Raw genomic sequence first — 16,359 nt, 5'->3', positions numbered from 1 at the left:
GGGCGGGCGGGGGGCGGCGGCGGCGGGGCCATGCGGAGCCCGGGCTGAGCGCGGCGGCCGCCCCTCGCCATGAAGCGGCAGAACCTGCGCACGGCCGCGCTCATCCTCTGCATCTTCTCCTACCTGCTGGTGGGCGCCGCGGTCTTCGATGCGCTGGAGTCGGAGGCGGAGAGCGGCCGCAAGCGGCTGCTGGAGCAGAAGCGCGGGGAGCTGCGGAGGAAGTACCGCTTCTCCGCCGACGATTACCGGGAGCTGGAGCGCCTGGTGCTGCAGGCCGAGCCGCACCGCGCCGGCCGCCAGTGGAAGTTCGCCGGCTCCTTCTACTTCGCCATCACGGTCATCACCACCATCGGTGAGTGCGGGCAGCCCGATCGGCGCGCCAGGCATCCCTCCATCCCCGAACCTCTGCACCCCGTGTCTCTCCATCCAACCTCCCTGCACCCCGTGCCTCTCCATCGCTGCCGCACATGTCCCTCCATCCCCACGCCGCTGCATCCCATGTCCCTCCATGTCCCTGCGCCCCATTCTTCTCCAGCCCTACACCTCCAGTACCCCCGGGAGCCCCAGGGCAGTCTGGGGGGTGCCCGCAGGGCAGGTGTCACCCTTGCAAGGCTGGGACATCTCTTCAGGCCACCCAGGAGCTGACCCTGTGGGACTCCAGTGCCCAGGGGTGGGCGAGGTGACCCACGGGCAGGCTGGGGCCACCCTGTGCTGGGGGTGCTGCTGTGGCTGGGGCCGCACGACACGACATTATCCCAGGGAGGCAGCAGCTTGCGGAGCTCCTGCGGGAACCTTTGGAGCAGGCGGCTGCCAAAGTTGGCAGCGGTGTGGGAGGGCAGAGGTAGGGCCCGTGTCTGTCCCCTGTGCCAGCTCTAGCCAGTGAGCTGGGTGAAGAGCTGGGCAAGAATTGTTGGCTTCTTTGCTAGCTCAAAACTCTGGGTGTTTGGCTGTGTGAATCTGCTTCATGCCAAGAGAGCCACGAGCCACTGCCCGCTGCCTGCCTGCACAGAAACCTGCAGAGACATAGGTGTCAGCTTGGGAGGGAGTGATTGAATCACATTAAACTCCCCTGTAGACTCACTTAACCATAGCAGAGCCCAGTGCCGTGGTTTGTCCGCTTCAATTTTGCAAGAGAATGAAACTAAATTGAATGAGGGTTGCCTTAATTTAGGTAAGATTAGCCACATAGGAGTTGAGCATTGTTTAATGAATCCACTTAGATTAATTCATGCACCCTTGGCATCCTGTGGGGGTAGACAGGGATCCTGTGCTTGTGCCACTGCTTGTGCTGGAATTTCGGTCAGCAGAAGTGTTTTGGAGACAGGAATCCTGAGGCTGAATCCTGCACAGCCAGCAGCCTCCTCCTGTTCTTCAGGACAGGACTTCAGCCTTCCCAAAGGGCTTGGGATGGTGGAAATACCTCTGGTAGCATCATCCCTCAGGACAAAGGTCGGTGGGATCAGCTGCACTGTGTTACCAGAGGACAAGAGGTGGAAGAGGGACAGGTATCTTGCAGGCCTTGCCTGGGCTCTCCATGTGCTCCCATGGGATGCAGTGTGAGGTTTGTGCTGGGAACACACATGGTCAGCAAACCACAGTGGGCTCAGGGCATGGTTCGGGTCAGACCCCAGCAGGAGGGAAAGATGAACAGCTTCAGCAAAAATCCCCATCATCACCTGACAGGTTATAGCTTCATTTACATTATTTTCCTGTTGGCTGTGACAAACAATGGCTGTGCTTATCACACACCCTGTGTGATAAATAATTTCAGCCCAGGTGCCGTATTTCTCAAACACTGACATGTTAGATCTCTTTATATTGGGCTGTGCTCCAAATCTCAGTTTTAATGCTATTGTAGCTGTGTTTACTCTTTCTAATTCCCTTTGTCATTTCAAAACCATCAGTCAAACACTCCTTCAACAGTCTCTCAGGGTATAACAATTGTTTTTCCACTTACTGCTCTTGTGGATCATTATCTTTACATCCTCATTGCTGTCATTGTATTATCTCGTAGCCTGGGACCTGGTGATTGCACTCAGTTATTAAGCTTGGATCTGACTGGGAGGTTTTGCCACTGCAGTCTCCTGTCTGCTCTCTATTTCATGAAATGTGGCATGCAGATACTAAATTCATCATTTTTATGTTGTGTGAATTTGTTGTGTGAATTTGTGAACAGAGAGAGCAATTAGAAGCTGGTCCCTTGCTGCCTGCTGGCAGTTCCGAGCACAGCATGGTGAAGGACAATGCTGCCCTCAGCCCTGTCCCATGCAGGAGTTTCCTGGAGCAGGAGGTGTGCTCGGGAGCCCAGGATAACATGGTTATCCTCCTCTAGTCCTTCCATCAGTGGGTGCAGCACCTTCCCCAGGTATCCTGGAAATCCACGGGCAGCAAGGACTGAGGTGAAGCCAAATCACCACTTCAAACAAGACTGTGGGGTAACAAGAAGGTGTTTTCCCCCATGTTCTCCATGCAAAAGTCACACAAAATCACGCAGAAAGTGAAAGTACAAATAGCTGTTTGTGAAAGGCCTGGCAGCAGCACAGGAAGGAGCTGGCACTGTTCTGCAGGCACTTTCAGAAGAAAAGTTTCAGGCCCTGGTATTTTCTTGTAGAAGCAACTCAAAAGAAAGGCTCAGATGCCTTTGGATGTCTTTGGATGACACGTGACTCCCTTGCACTGATTTTGTTACTCATCCTCTGAGGTCAGGGGCCACCAATTTCTGCTAAGCTGCTGTAATTGAGGTGGGCACGGAATCGCTGGAGCCCTGAAGATTGCAGTGAATACCTCACTGTGCCTCACAGTGTAATGGTGTGTGTCCTTGAGTCACAGCTCTGAAACTTGGGCTAAGGTGGAGGAATTAAATCTCAGAAGGCTTTCAAGGAGAGCCTTGTTGTCCTGGAGCTCCTTGTCCCCAGGAAAAGGGCTGACAGGGCTGTGGTGGCATAAATGCTCCCTACCCTGCATCTAAACCAGCACAGCCCCTCCTCCCCAACAGGCCAGTGGTGCTTTAGGTCTGAGTGTTAGTGACACTGGAGTAAGTCTGGAGTGGGTCTGCAGACATCCTTCCAGACTTAGCTGCTCCTGTGGGGAGTGTCCCTATAGCACAGGGCTGCAGGACCACTCTGGCTCCTGTCCAACAGGCCACACAGCAAGTGCTCATAGAGATGAGACTGAAATGTGCATGTTATGATACTGGACAGCTGGGGAGGAGGAGCAGGTGACAGGGGTGGTGGCAATGCCCCTGCAAGAGCAGTTGTGGATGGGTGTGTTCCTTCCCACAGGGTGATCTGACGCTGTTGGTCTCAGCATCTTGCAGAGCCTCTGTTCCCCCTCGCCGTGGGGTTCAGGTTACCCTGCACACCTGGCACTGGCACAGCATCCTGGCCTCAGAATTATTCATGAGCTGCAGGAGGCTTGCAGACCCGAGTCCAGCTCTAGGCCGTCTCATGGCCTCTGTGACACTTGGGGGCTATCAGGAGGGTACCTTCTTTCTTTAGAGGTCAAATGAGGTAATGCCTACATGAGTGTGCCATCCTCCCAAAGGATGGGCGTTCCATGGTCCCATTAGCATTGCCTACAGATCTGTTACTGAGTCATTTTCCATTCTTCCCCCCATTTTTCTGCTGTTCCTCTTGGTCACAGGGCAGCCTTGCTGGAAACCCCAATGAGGGCCTGACACCACCTTTCCTCTTCCCTGTGTCCTTCACAGGTTATGGGCACGCTGCTCCTGGCACAGACGCTGGCAAAGTCTTCTGCATGTTCTACGCCATCCTGGGCATCCCCCTGACGCTGGTCATGTTCCAGAGCCTGGGGGAGCGCATGAACACCGTTGTGAGGCTACTGCTCAAGAAGATCAAGAAGTGTCTGGGCATGAGAACAACCCATGTCTCCATGGAGAACATGGTCCTGGTGGGCTTTCTGTCCTGCATGGGCACCCTGTGCATCGGCGCCGCAGCCTTCTCTTATTTCGAGGGCTGGACTTTCTTCCATGCCTATTACTACTGCTTCATAACCTTGACCACTATTGGCTTCGGAGACTTTGTGGCTCTGCAGAAGAATGAGGCTTTGCAGAAGAAGCCCCCATACGTGGCTTTCAGCTTCATGTACATCCTGGTGGGCCTGACCGTCATCGGCGCCTTCCTCAACCTGGTGGTGCTGCGGTTCCTGACCATGAACTCGGAGGACGAGCGGCGCGACGCCGAAGAGCGAGCCTCGCTGAGGAGAGCCCGCAACAACATCCACCTCAAGCCAAAAGAGGACAGCCGCAGCAGCAATGCCATTTTTCTCCCTGTGGAGGACAGGACGAGCCAGATGAACCTGATCCCGCTGGTCCAGGAGGACGCGGAGAGGCAGCGGCGCCAGTCGGCCGTCTCGGCAGCCGAGGTGCCGTCCTTCTGCACGTGCCTGTGCTACAGACCCCAGGTGTGCGGCAGCCCGGCGCCCTCCCACCCCGAGACCCTGAGCTGCCACACCAACCCCGTGTATTACAACTCCATTTCCTACAAAATCGACGAGGTGTCCCTGAGCACGCGGGGTCAGACCGGCTCTTCCCCGGGGAGCACTTTGTCTTCCAACAGCCCTCGCTGCCGGCAGCACCCCCGGCTGCGGAGGAAATCCATCTAGGAGCGCGTGCCGAGCCGTACTCGGCGCTCGAGTCTTACTATGATGATAAATTAAGAACAGAGATGTCAGGTTCTTCTTACTCATTTCTTCTGTTCCTCTCCCTGCCCCCAGCAGGAGCCTCTAAATCCTGTTGGGAAATAATGATTCCTTTTTTGCAGGCACCGAGTGACATCATTAGTTTTTCTTTGCTTTTTCCTCCCAAGTAGGTTCAAACATTTGGGACTGGCAAGAGCCTCCCTCCCACCCCGATGTGAAGCCCAGTGAGCTGCAGGTTTGCTCTCCCACCTCCCTGCTCCCCAAAGGCTGCATTGCTGCCCTCCCACCCTGCTGAGCCTTGGCTGTGGCTGCTGCCAGCACATGACTCTTGCTCCATGGGCTGGGCTGCATTTGCTGAGTGTCAAAAGCAAAATTTGCCGAGTGTGTGAGCAAGCCTTGCAAGGCTGGGGACTACCAAGTTGTCCCCTGGCACCTGGTGCAGGTAAGTCAGTGCCACACAGTAGGTTTGCAGCTGGTGGGTGGGCAGGAGGGAATGGGCTGCAGTCCTGAAGTTCAGCACATGGGGACAGCTTCATGGAGGAATTTTATCTCCTGTGAGCAGCCCTCTGGGTCTGAGCTCAGGCTTGTGGCTGCTCAGTGCTTTTGGAAACTGGAGGCCCATGCACTCCCCACTTGCCCACCAGCACACCTTGCCTCTTTTACCTCCCCACCATGGGTAGATCCTCCTGGCTGAAATGGCTGGAGGGACACTGTGCCCCATTCCCAGGGCAAGCTGAACTCCTCCAGTCCAGCCCAGCCCAACCCAGCTCCAGCTCTTCTCTGTGCTGAGCCCCGACTGTACTAAGAACAGCCCCAGGGAGAGCCTCCTGAACTACAGACACCTGCAAACAGCTTGGTCCTAAGCAGATTTTTTTTTTCCTTAGCTAAAATCACCCCTTCCTTCCCCACCTTTCCTCCAGCTGGCAGCCCAGCAGCTGTGCTGGCTCCTCACCTCCTCCCAGTCCCTGTGAGCCCATGGGTTTGTGCTTGTTGCTGCTGGGGTTATCTGGGGTGGGGGTGATCCCATCTCCATGTTCATCCCCGTGTGGGATGTGGTACCTGCACAGCCACACCTGGGCAGCTCTTTCCAGCTGGTGACCCCAGCGTGGCCTTTGTCCATCCTGTCTCATCTGCATGAGAGCAGGGCTCTGACAGTGGCAGGAGCTCTACTGATTTTTTTTTTTTCTCCAATAATGGACATTTTAACTCTCAGTTCTATTTAAAATACCCTCTGAGGGGGTTTTTGTGGAGAAATAGCCCCTTTTCCTGCTGGGGAAGGCATGCAGAGTTGCCAGCATTGTGAAGGTCTCAGGGCAGGCTTTGCTCTCTCCTCCTTTTGTTCTGGGTGGCAGCTTAATAAAAGGTGAATCCATCAGGTGGTGGTTGATTATTTGTTACAAGGATGAGCAAAGGGATGTGTCCAAGCCCCAAGCCCCAGGCCCCAGGCTGGCTCCCTGTGGACACTGAGGCAGAGAGGAGGATGCAGGTGCTGCTGGGCTGCCACCAGGGGCTGGTTTGTGACACCTTCACCTGGGTGCTCCCAGGCCCTTTGGGGTGGGTGACATTCCAGGGGCTGGGAGGTCCCAGCAACTGCCTCATTTGCATCACCCAGTCTGAGCCCAGACCTGCACCAGCTGGGTGAGCCTTGGTTTACAGGGAAAGGGGGAGGAGGGGGGAACAAAGCAAGCTGTGGGTGTGGAAAACAAGCTTAAAAATGAGGCTTTCATTGGCTTCTCAGCTCCTCAGCGTGTCACTTCACGCTGATCCCACCAGCTCAGCCCTTTTGTTGCCATGTCCCATCTCCCCCACCCTCCCCATGGATTTCAGCCCAAGGTTTGGCTCTTGTGCTGCCCTCTGCCATCAGAGCTGAGCAGATGGAAATCTCTCCCTCTTTCCACGTTGAGCCTTGGACATCCTCCCAGTGGCCAGGATGGAGCTGCACCTCTCACCTTCATCCATCGTTGTGGAGGGAAGCAGGTCCTTGATTCCTGCTCAGGTCACCTGCATGGTATTGCCCTGGTGAGATCCACCCCTGGTGGAGCTGGAAGCAGGAGAAAACCTGAACCCAGAGGCTGAGCCAGCCCTGCACTCTCTTCTGGATTCAGCAGGGCACTGCCCAAGCTCAGTGGCTCCGTGGCTGTGTCCCAGAGCCCAGGATGCAGCCCTGCAAAGGCACAGCCCAGCAGAGGCAGCAGGGCGGGCGCTGTGACCTCCACACCCTGGCGGGCAGTGCTGGTGGTGAGGTGACAGCAGCTGCCTGTAGCTGCTGCTTCCATGTGGCCTGAGCTTCCAGGCAGCACTGCTTGGCTGCTCAGTGACAGCCTGAGCCCCATCCTGCTTGGGAAACTGGTGGTGGCCTGAGGGTGGGAGATGCTGGGCTGTCCCCTGACACTCTAGAGAAACCCTCCTCCTCCTCCTCCTCCCCCTTCCATCACTGCTCCCTCAGGGGCTGTAGCTGGGGCAGTGGGAAGCTGCCCCTTGGTCTCACCCTAATGACCTGCAGAGGGATTTAGAGGCATGACAAACACCTTTTAAGAAATTCTTATTGAACTATGACTTTGTGATCCCATTCCCACGGGAAAAGGACTTGCAGTAGCTCCCCAGAGAATGGTGCCTATTCTCAGCACCACCACCTCCTCCCACAGACCCCTCCAGCAGGATCCCCCACACATTTCCCACCCAAGGGCTCACAGCTCCAGATCATCCAAGCAGCAGCTGCACACCCAGTAACATCTGAGGGTCTCCTTCCCTGGGGGTCCCCAGGCTCCCCTGCACCCACACTGGATGTTCCCAATAGCCTGGGCCAGGGATGGCTTTTTTTCTGCCGGTAGAGCCTTCACCTCCAGGGTTTCAAAATCACCCTTGAATGGCCAGGGCTGACCATGAAGGGTCTTGGAAAGAAAACAGCAGGAGCTTTAGACTGAGGTGGTGAGCAGAGCACAAGTGGGAGCTAAGCTGTGCCTGGAGATGCCCATGGCCAAATTACATCCAGAAGTGGCTCAGGGAAATGCAGGTTTGAAGCTGGGGCTGATTGAGGGAGCTGGAGTGACAGCCCTTCCACAAGAGCACTGGGACACACGAGGCTGAGCTGCTCTCATTCCCTCCAGGCACAAGGAGAAGGAAGGGTCCAGCTGAAATCCTAGGTTGAAGATAATGGTGGTGACAACAGAGAGGGCAGAGACACTCCATAGAAAACCTCCAACACACCGTAGGAAAAAAAAAAGGTTTTATTATCACCATTATCAACGTTTTCATTAGCTTAACACTGAATTGTAAATCACTTATTCATTACATATTGTCTGAATAAAACCTACAGACAGGAAAAAAGTATAGCAGAATCCTCTCCTGACTACAGACGAGTGGCCGGTGTCCCACCTTCCACCCAAGGCAGCCCAGGCACCTCACCAGCCACTCGCCACCTGGGCAAGAAGGCTGCCCAGCTCCATTGCCTGTGTTCCCTCTGGCTCCACAGAGATTACATCTCACCAAATGATGTTAAAAACCTCCAGAAAGATTTGGAGAGAGTTACAGAGGCCAAAAAGAGCAGATCTCAGCTGCCCCCACTCCTAGGGAAAAGCAAGAGGAGTGTTGTAGTGCGCCTGCAAAGTTACTGGGTTTTGTGGAGCAATTAATGAAGTAAAAAGGTTCAACCTGTGAAAGCAGATTTCCCTACAGTGGCCAGGCCCTGGCGGTGGGGAACAAGGCAGAGTTCCAGCACGGTGGCAGGTGGGGGCAGGGATGGGCTGGGGGTGCCCCATCCCCGAGCAGAGGCCAGCTCTGCCGCACCGCCCGGGGCTCCCGGCGGGCAGCGGGGGATGGATGCTCAGTGCAAAGAGATGCCGTGGGCAGCCTCAGTCCCCGCGGGCTGGAATAAGGCCTCGTGTCCAGAGGGAAGTGGGGACCCATGGAGGGAGCAGAGGGTGCTGGGGAAAGCAAAGGAAAGGCAGTGGAAAGCTCGCTGGGAGCTCCCCTTCTCCAAGTCCAGAGGCAGCTCCCTGTTTTCCCCTGGCTGTCAGTGATGGCACATCCTGCCTGCCCGGGCTGCCCAGCCCCTGCAGAAGACCCCTGGCTCCTTCCAAGGATGGGAAAGGAAGCAGTTTGAACATGGGACTGCTACAAAACGTTGGCAGGACACGGGCATCCCTGGTGGGTGGCAGGCCATGGCAGTGCTGCGTGAGGGGGTCTCAGGGGAGGCACTGCATCCCCAGGATGCCCTTCCACCATGCAGGGAGCAGCTTGCAGGGAGCCAGAGGAAGACAATTCCAGCATGGTGAGGCTAGGGGAACATGCCTTAAGATTCACCCTCCAAACCTCACCTTCCCCGGCTCCAAAGCCAAAACCAGCTCCAGGTCAAGAAGATGGAATCACCAAAGAAGGGACCAGTGTGCAGCACTGGGTCAGAAGCAACAGCCCCAAAGGAAAAACTGCTGAAGCATTTGAAGCTCCAGGCTGACATTTAGTGGGACCTGGAGTCCCCATGGGCAGATATGCTAACATTTGGTGCCCAAGCAACTACAAAAACCAGCTCGTGCAAAGCTTGTGGGATGGCTTCAGCAAGGTGTGCCTCATTCATTCTCTAGGTTGGTTCTGCTCCCACCATGGCTCAGTGAGTGGAGCTCAGAGCTGCCTGGGCACAGCTGTGTGCCCACATGGCCTCTCTGCCAGACACAGCCCTTCCCTGCCCCTACACAGGGGGCTCAGCCCACCTAACGTGCCCAGAGCAAATGCCAAGGCTGTCCATGGACCTGGCCAAGCTGGACTGCTTTGGTTGCCATTTTATCTACTGGAAAGTCACAAAGGGAAAGTCCTTGGGTCACCACCTCTGTTTGCTGGTGCTCTGGAAAGGGCTGGTGCAAGGTCCTTCTGTTTCAGCCACTGAAGCGCAAAGAACCAAATGCTACAAAGAAACTCTTCCCAGTTCTCTCCTCCACCAGGATCAAAGGAGCTACCAGGGGGAAGGGAGGGCAGAGGGGGCCTATACTGTGGGAAGAGCTGGAGTGTGATGCTGCTGTCCTGGGTGAGCAGCTGGGGGTGGACATGAGGCCGCTTGGTGCCTGGGACGTGGCCACTGAGCAGAGGAGTCTGGCAGTGAGAGCTGAAGCCACATTCTGAGAACACCTAATCACTTGCAAACTCCCTGTGGAATTACTGTGTTCACAGACACACACCTGGGCAGGTGTGCACTGGGGTAAACACAAAAAGCCTTTCACTGATCATTCTCTTTTCACTGATCACACTCTTTTCTAAATGCTTGGCTCAAATCTGGCAGCTGCAATTTCATTTTAGATGCTCCCTCCAGGTCACAATAGGCCCTGGACTCCTCTACGGATGGCACTTTGCATTCACACCTCTCTCTCTCTCTTTTCAAAGCATTTCACAAAAAAACCAGGAATTCTTCCAGCATTCCTTGGGGCTCCCAGCACCACTGGGACCTGCTGCCTGCACAGCCAGCAGCCTGGCAATCTTGAGAACAACATGGACACTTGTCCTGTGGGAAATGCTGGGAGGAATCCACAGGCAATGGACTGGGATGCTGTTTTGAAGCTCTTTTTATTCTATCACTGCATCAATGATGGAGCTGACTTAAAATCCAGTATCCTGATCCTGCCACTTTGGAAAAATCAGAGAGCCCAGCCTAGCAAATTTCTGAAGCGAGGCACAGAACAGCCTGTGCCTGTTTTACACCTTGGTCCCCTGTGATCCCCTGCAAAGGTGCAACCTCTCTGCCTTGGGTGGAATTTTGTAACAAAATGGACAAATACCACCTATGAAATGGACAGAATAACCCACTGAGCCTTTAAAGAATAGCAGCCCATTCTGCTGCTCTGAAAAAAACCCTCCCTTTAGCCTGCCCCAGTATCTCGAGGAAAATTGGCAGCTGTCAGGCAGAACTCCAGTGGCCCCAGAGTGCAAAGGCTTTTTTGCTTTATCAGGGCTACAATGGCAGTGGGAACCATTCTCGTCAAGTTACAAATACTAGATAGCCTAAGAAAAACAGGAGATTGAAACAGTCATGAAGTTTATACTGAAACTATTTTTTACCTCTGTAGTATGAAGTCACCTACAGCTGTTTCTTTCTTCACCTAAGAGAGATCTCATGTCGATGGGCACAGACACTCACAGAGAAGTCTATAGAATGAATATATCTCACAAGGCAACAGCCCAGTCTCTGTTTTTTACAATCAAAGTTAATATGGACCTTTTTCAAAAGTGATGTTGTTCAGATTGAAGACAATTAGAAACTGTATCAACAATATGTACTACGGCCTGCAAGTCACGATCTGTGCACACCCAATGGAATATATTATTGCTTGGTAGCCTATTAGACTTTGTTTATAAAAAGATTTTTATACAGAGTACAGGATTATGACAAAACTAGCTAAGTAGTTCTCATCTTGAAAATACAACATCTATTCTTTCAACAAAGTAGCTGAGAGTTAATGAACAATAACAAATATTTACTAATAATTTTATGGCCAGTTTGAACAGAATTTCTTATAGGACTCTTTTCTGGTGTTTATTTACATATGCCTCTTTTCTTTTGGAAAAAAGTTGATAAAATATAACAAGGAACATAGAAATCAAAAGAATGAGTAAACTTCATACCAAGAACATCAAACATTTTTGAAAACACTAAATTATGTTACCTGTTAAAAAACATACATATCATTTTGTCTTTAAAGAAAAATATTTTTCCTGTTTTAAAATATTACCAACAGCATGTAATAAACTAACTTAAAATGAGTTTCATAAAAAAGTTGTCTTGCTGTCTAAACATTACTAAACATGCTTAGGTTGAGATTCTGTTAACTGCCTCAACATCTTAAAAACAGCTCCTTTACAGGAACTTGTGATATTCATACTCCAGAAGACCTGCAAATTTAGAACAGTACAATGATAAAGGATCCGGTAGCTAGGAATAATAAATACATATTTTCACTCAAAGAAAATAACTCTGCAATGTCCTTTGAAACAATCCATGGCTAAGAAATGCTGGCCCTTACCCTGCCCACAGTGCCTGCAGTGCAAAGGGAGGCTCCAGCTGCACGATGAGGACCCATGGATTGAATTGCAGAGTGAGGGCCTTGGCCATCCCAGCTGTGTTGGGGCAAAGGGAAAGAAACACCAGGAGACTGGGAAAATATCACATTTTTTTTTCCTGAACAAACCAGGATCATGGTCATGGCTGCTTTTTGCTTAGAGCACAAAGAGGACAAAGCCACGTGCGAGGCTGCTCTCCCTGTGTGCAGGGGATTCCCACTGGGGAGAGATCATTCTACTCTCAGCATCAAGACTTGTTTTCCATAATGCAGGTATCATTTAAGGATTGGCTCTCCATGGGTTTTTTGGCCAGCAATGCTCCCATTACCTTTACAATGTAGCAGTTCATGCACAAGGAACAGAGAATCAATCCTGAGTTAGGCAGGTATTTATCTCTCCTCAGTCTCATCCCTCATAATCATTCACCAACCAAAAATACCACGACACCTTTTTTTTCTTTTATTTAAGTCTCCTGCTCTTGCTCTCTCCCTCCCTGACTGTAACCTACAGCAAGACTCAGGCACAGGAAAAGACTCAGCCAGGAATTGCAAAGGGGACAAGAGTTCAGTTTTCAGTTGCTCATCACTGTGGCAAAATGCTACTTTATACACAACCACACTGGTAATCCTAACTCTCACATCACATCACCTTAGACAGAAACTGGCCAGCCAAACTTTTTGGGGAAAAGTGGGTTAGGCTTTATAAAAATAGGCTATTCCAAGCCTGAGACTTGTCTTGGATGCTACACTGGGAGTCTTAAATGCATGGGCAACTAGCAGAGTTCTTTTCTGACTGCAATACACCATGGCCAGTGCAGGAATCATGCGTATGAGTGAAGCAAGAATTTGAACTGTAGGGTACCATGCAACTCCCCCAGCCCCACTCTGTGCCCCGTGGGCACTTGCAGAAGGGCTCCTGTGAGTCTGCTTTGTGCAGGAAGGTCACTGCACTTGCCAGTCCATGTGACTGTGCTGTGCTTGGCAGCCAGGGATGGCAGTGTTCACTTACGGGGGAGAAACAGGACTTGGAGTCAGTAAAACAAAAGCGAGAAGCACTGGACCACGATCAACCACGCAAAAAATGCAGAAGAAAATAGGACAGAGCAGACTGCAAAACTGCTTCCAAACTACAGAACTGGAGATGTTAACAAAAATAACACAACTAGAACCATAACTTCTTTATTTCACCCTGACAGTGACCCTTCAGCATGATTAAAACCAGACGGAAGATAGGCCTCGGTGTTAAGGAGTCCTGTGGTAACTGAACTGATCATCACTGAGCCTGCAGAGCTCTCACAGGGGCAGGAAACAAAGACAAGTTGCATCTGCCAGGCACACAGGAACTGAGCTTTTCAACAGACAGTCCTTAAACAAAGCTTTCTGGGGAATTATTTTTGGCATATATAGTTTCCTACTCCCCATTAAAAACTGCAAAAAACGCTGCATTTGTCTTACTGGGCACAGGAAACTCAGGATTAACTTAGCTCTTACTGGTAGATAATGTCCAAACTAAGTACCAATACAAAGCTTTCAGCATTACTTAAGACAGAAGCCCTGTTGCCAGGCCTGGCATGTACCTGGAGCTCCCCACAGTCCTTTTAAAGTCATAGTTATTAAAAGATCCAGTGCTACAAACCACTAAATCTACCTAAGCTATTCTAGTTCATACACATATTGTACAATATTGCCTAGTACTCACTACATACCAAGAGGAAAAGATGCTGACTTGAATTACAGTAAATGTGCTTTTTTTTGAAAAAGAAAAATAAAAGAGAGAGCGTCACAACAGAGTTTGACCAGCATGCAACAAACTTTCTTCAGCTAATATATAGAAATTGTCTAATACATTAGAAAAAATAATTAGTGAGAGGCCAGAGACATATTTGATCAAGGAAATTAAGAGATTTATCTGAAATGTTGAGGCTTTTGCCACTGAAGACTCAAAAAATTAGTCATTCTATGTCCCTTGTCCTCCTTCCCTCTCCTTTATATTATATAATTTTTTACAGACTATTGTAAGGCCTATATAATTTTTGCATCTATCCTGTAATTTATCTCAAAATAATTTAAAATGCCATAGACAAGCTAGGACCAAAAGCAACTGCTTTTACCATCCACTCAACACTCATGCTTTTACTCTAAAAAAGCTGAGGTCCACATGCAGAAATAAATGCTCAGTATTTCTCTGTGACAGGCCAAGAATCTGTTCCTTCCTACATGGGACATGGGACCTTCACTTTTAAACCACAAAGTAAAACATCTCTAAAAGTTTATTCTGGGACAGCAGTCATCAAATCCTCATTTAGGAACTAAGACAAAACCTAGCCAAAACAGAGCTATCAACAGAAAATCTTTGGAGATTCTCTGTGATTCTGGATAATTTAATTGTCTGAAGGATCCAGAGCACTTCCTCCAGCACATGGCTCTGCTGGCAGCAGCTGCCACAGCTCAGCAAATGTGCTTTACTCATTTAATGAGCAGAACACACGTGCTGCAACCACTGTGTCATCACATGCCTCACTCACTACCTCTCTGTACTTTGGGGACCACATCTCCTCTTGCAGGACACTTGACAATGCCTGTGTAGTACCAAGACTGCCTTCTCTCTCCACAGGGAAGGTTATGGGCTCTCCAGCACCTTCTTCTCAGATGGCAAACTGAGGTTTCTTTCTTCTGCACCCCCAGAACCCCCCACTTTCTCTCCCATGGCAGAATAAAACAGTCCTGTTTCAGGTCTGGGAATGAAGGGCAGCATCTCCAGCAGATATGTATCAGTACCAAGGAGATGAAGGAAAAAAGCAGGAGATAAAAGACATCATGACTGAAGGATGCACAGCAACAAGTAAGGGAGTCAGCAAATTGCAGAATGTCTCATCTGACAATACAAAACACCTCAAGCTGCAAGTGTGATGTTCAGCTCCCACTTCTAGTGTTTTGGGGTTTTTTTCTGAGCAAAATTGTGGTTAATTAGCCTGCTAAACTCGAACTCTGTTTAAACTGTCTGCTCTAAGTAGGCGCTACTTGCTCTCCCACCAAGTATGCTTCATCAGCAGTGTTAGACACGTAATGCAGTAAAGACACTTGCTGGTAATTTGGCACAGTTTGAAAACACAGCAACGACAGTGTTACAGCTAACATGACTCAGTGACAGGGAACTGATTCTAAAGAAAGAGTTGCAGGTTTTTTTCTTCTTCTTCCTCTCAGAAAGAAAGACATTATAAAAAGACCTAATGCTTCCTCTTAAACTTTCCGTTCCTGCTCTTTTTAGGCCAGATGATGACCTCTAAATTTTTCAGGTACTTCCTTGTGAAAGAATCCATATTAGAAATTTCTAACACACACAGCTAAGAGAAATTAATTCCTTGCTCCCCCCAAATTCTTTCAAATGCTGCAACTTTCCAGGGTTAATATTGATCTGAAACAAGGGTCCAAGAATGACAGCGAGAGAAGTGAAACAAGAGGTGTATGTCTAATTTGACAACTAGGACTCATGCCCCATGGCACCTCCTCCTCGGACGGAGAGGGCACAGTGCCCTCCCCCTCGTCTTCTGTCTAAGGTCACTGGGTTATCCTCCTCTTCCAGCTCCACAAGAACTGATTGAACATGCATTGCGCTTGAGGTCAGAGTTCCAGCAAACAAAACCTTGACAGCATGTTTAAAAAACAAAAGCAGTTCCCCCTTCCTTACTCACTAAGACCTGTCACAGCAGGGTCCCACTGTGCTCTCCAGGGAAAGCTGTGAGGACTGACGCAGGAGCGGGCCTGTGGTGGGATCTACCATCGAGGAAGTTGGGAAGAGCTTGTACCAGCCGATTGCTAAAGATGACAAATCCAGTTCTTCCAGGAGAACCCTGGCGACTCCCATGAAGTGCTTGCGCTCCATGCGTCCATAGTTTCCCCAGACTATCACCTTAGGGACAAGAAGAGGGAGCACAGTTAATCCTCCAACTTCCACAATTCCTTGGGAAGCATAAGTCTGACCAATCCTTCTACTCATTCAACTTTCTGGAGCTTTGCTACAGCCTGAGAAGAAATATTTACTGTACTAACAGGCCATGTGAAGCTCTGCCTGATGATATTACTTTTTATTTTAAGCACATGTTTATAAATCCTAATGTTATTGGATTTTTTTTCCCCCATGGAACAGAGGTGAATGTGCATGTGGATAAGACACCATTCTGCCGGGCAGGGGCAGCATCTCCACCAAGTATCCTCAGGGCTGCAGTTGAACACCTGCAGGTAAAAACTGGTCCTGGCATATAACAACAGGCCCTGGGCACTAAAAGGTGGCCTGGGGGGGAAGGGCAGGAGCAGCTCCTGATCTGGAAAAATAAACCAACAAAAAAAAGGTGGGCAACAACTTGGGCCAAAAGCCAACAGTTTGAGAAGAAGAGTGTGTTTTTAACTTCTGCACACAGATCTCATGCCATGGGGCAGATGGAGATGAGGCATGGCCACTCACCTGGAGGAAGGGCAGGAGCCAGGTACACGACACGAGGAGCACACGTGAGTGACGTGCAGGGCAAGCAGCACAGAGGGCCGAGAACGGCTCAGACACAGAGGAAGGGCAATGAAAGAGCTGGCAGAGGAGCAGGGAAAGCTGAGTCACACTTACGACACGATGGAGACCAGTGGGTGGAAGAACAAATGCAGTGAGGGT

General features: G+C 50.7%; 2 protein-coding genes across 4 annotated transcripts in view; one reads left to right on the top strand and one right to left on the bottom strand.

The window, feature by feature from the left end:
* KCNK15 (potassium two pore domain channel subfamily K member 15) overlaps positions 1-5,021 on the top strand; it is a 19,356-nt gene extending 14,335 nt beyond the window's left edge. Inside the window, exons 1-3 of one of the 3 annotated variants that reach the window (XM_041419346.1) lie at positions 29-352; positions 3,710-4,422; positions 4,830-5,021. In XM_041419346.1, coding sequence (XP_041275280.1) covers positions 70-352; positions 3,710-4,422; positions 4,830-4,877 — 1,044 coding nt within the window. In that variant the 5' untranslated portion in view covers positions 29-69 and the 3' untranslated portion in view covers positions 4,878-5,021. Of the gene's footprint in view, positions 1-28; positions 353-3,709 lie in introns of those variants that run through there. The other 2 variants (XM_041419345.1, XR_005953745.1) reach the window with 2 other exon arrangements.
* Positions 5,022-7,868: 2,847 nt separating this feature from the next.
* RIMS4 (regulating synaptic membrane exocytosis 4) overlaps positions 7,869-16,359 on the bottom strand; it is a 55,926-nt gene continuing 47,435 nt past the window's right edge. Inside the window, exon 6 of the mRNA XM_041419306.1 lies at positions 7,869-15,609. Coding sequence (XP_041275240.1) covers positions 15,391-15,609 — 219 coding nt within the window. The 3' untranslated portion in view covers positions 7,869-15,390. The remainder of the gene's footprint in view (positions 15,610-16,359) is intronic.

This window comes from Onychostruthus taczanowskii, unplaced genomic scaffold (assembly GCF_017590055.1).
Source record: "Onychostruthus taczanowskii isolate IOZ18803 unplaced genomic scaffold, ASM1759005v1 scaffold60, whole genome shotgun sequence".
Lineage (NCBI taxonomy): Eukaryota > Metazoa > Chordata > Aves > Passeriformes > Passeridae > Onychostruthus > Onychostruthus taczanowskii.
Note: the sequence above shows the minus strand (reverse complement) of the source record. Positions and strands in the feature narration are given on the sequence as shown.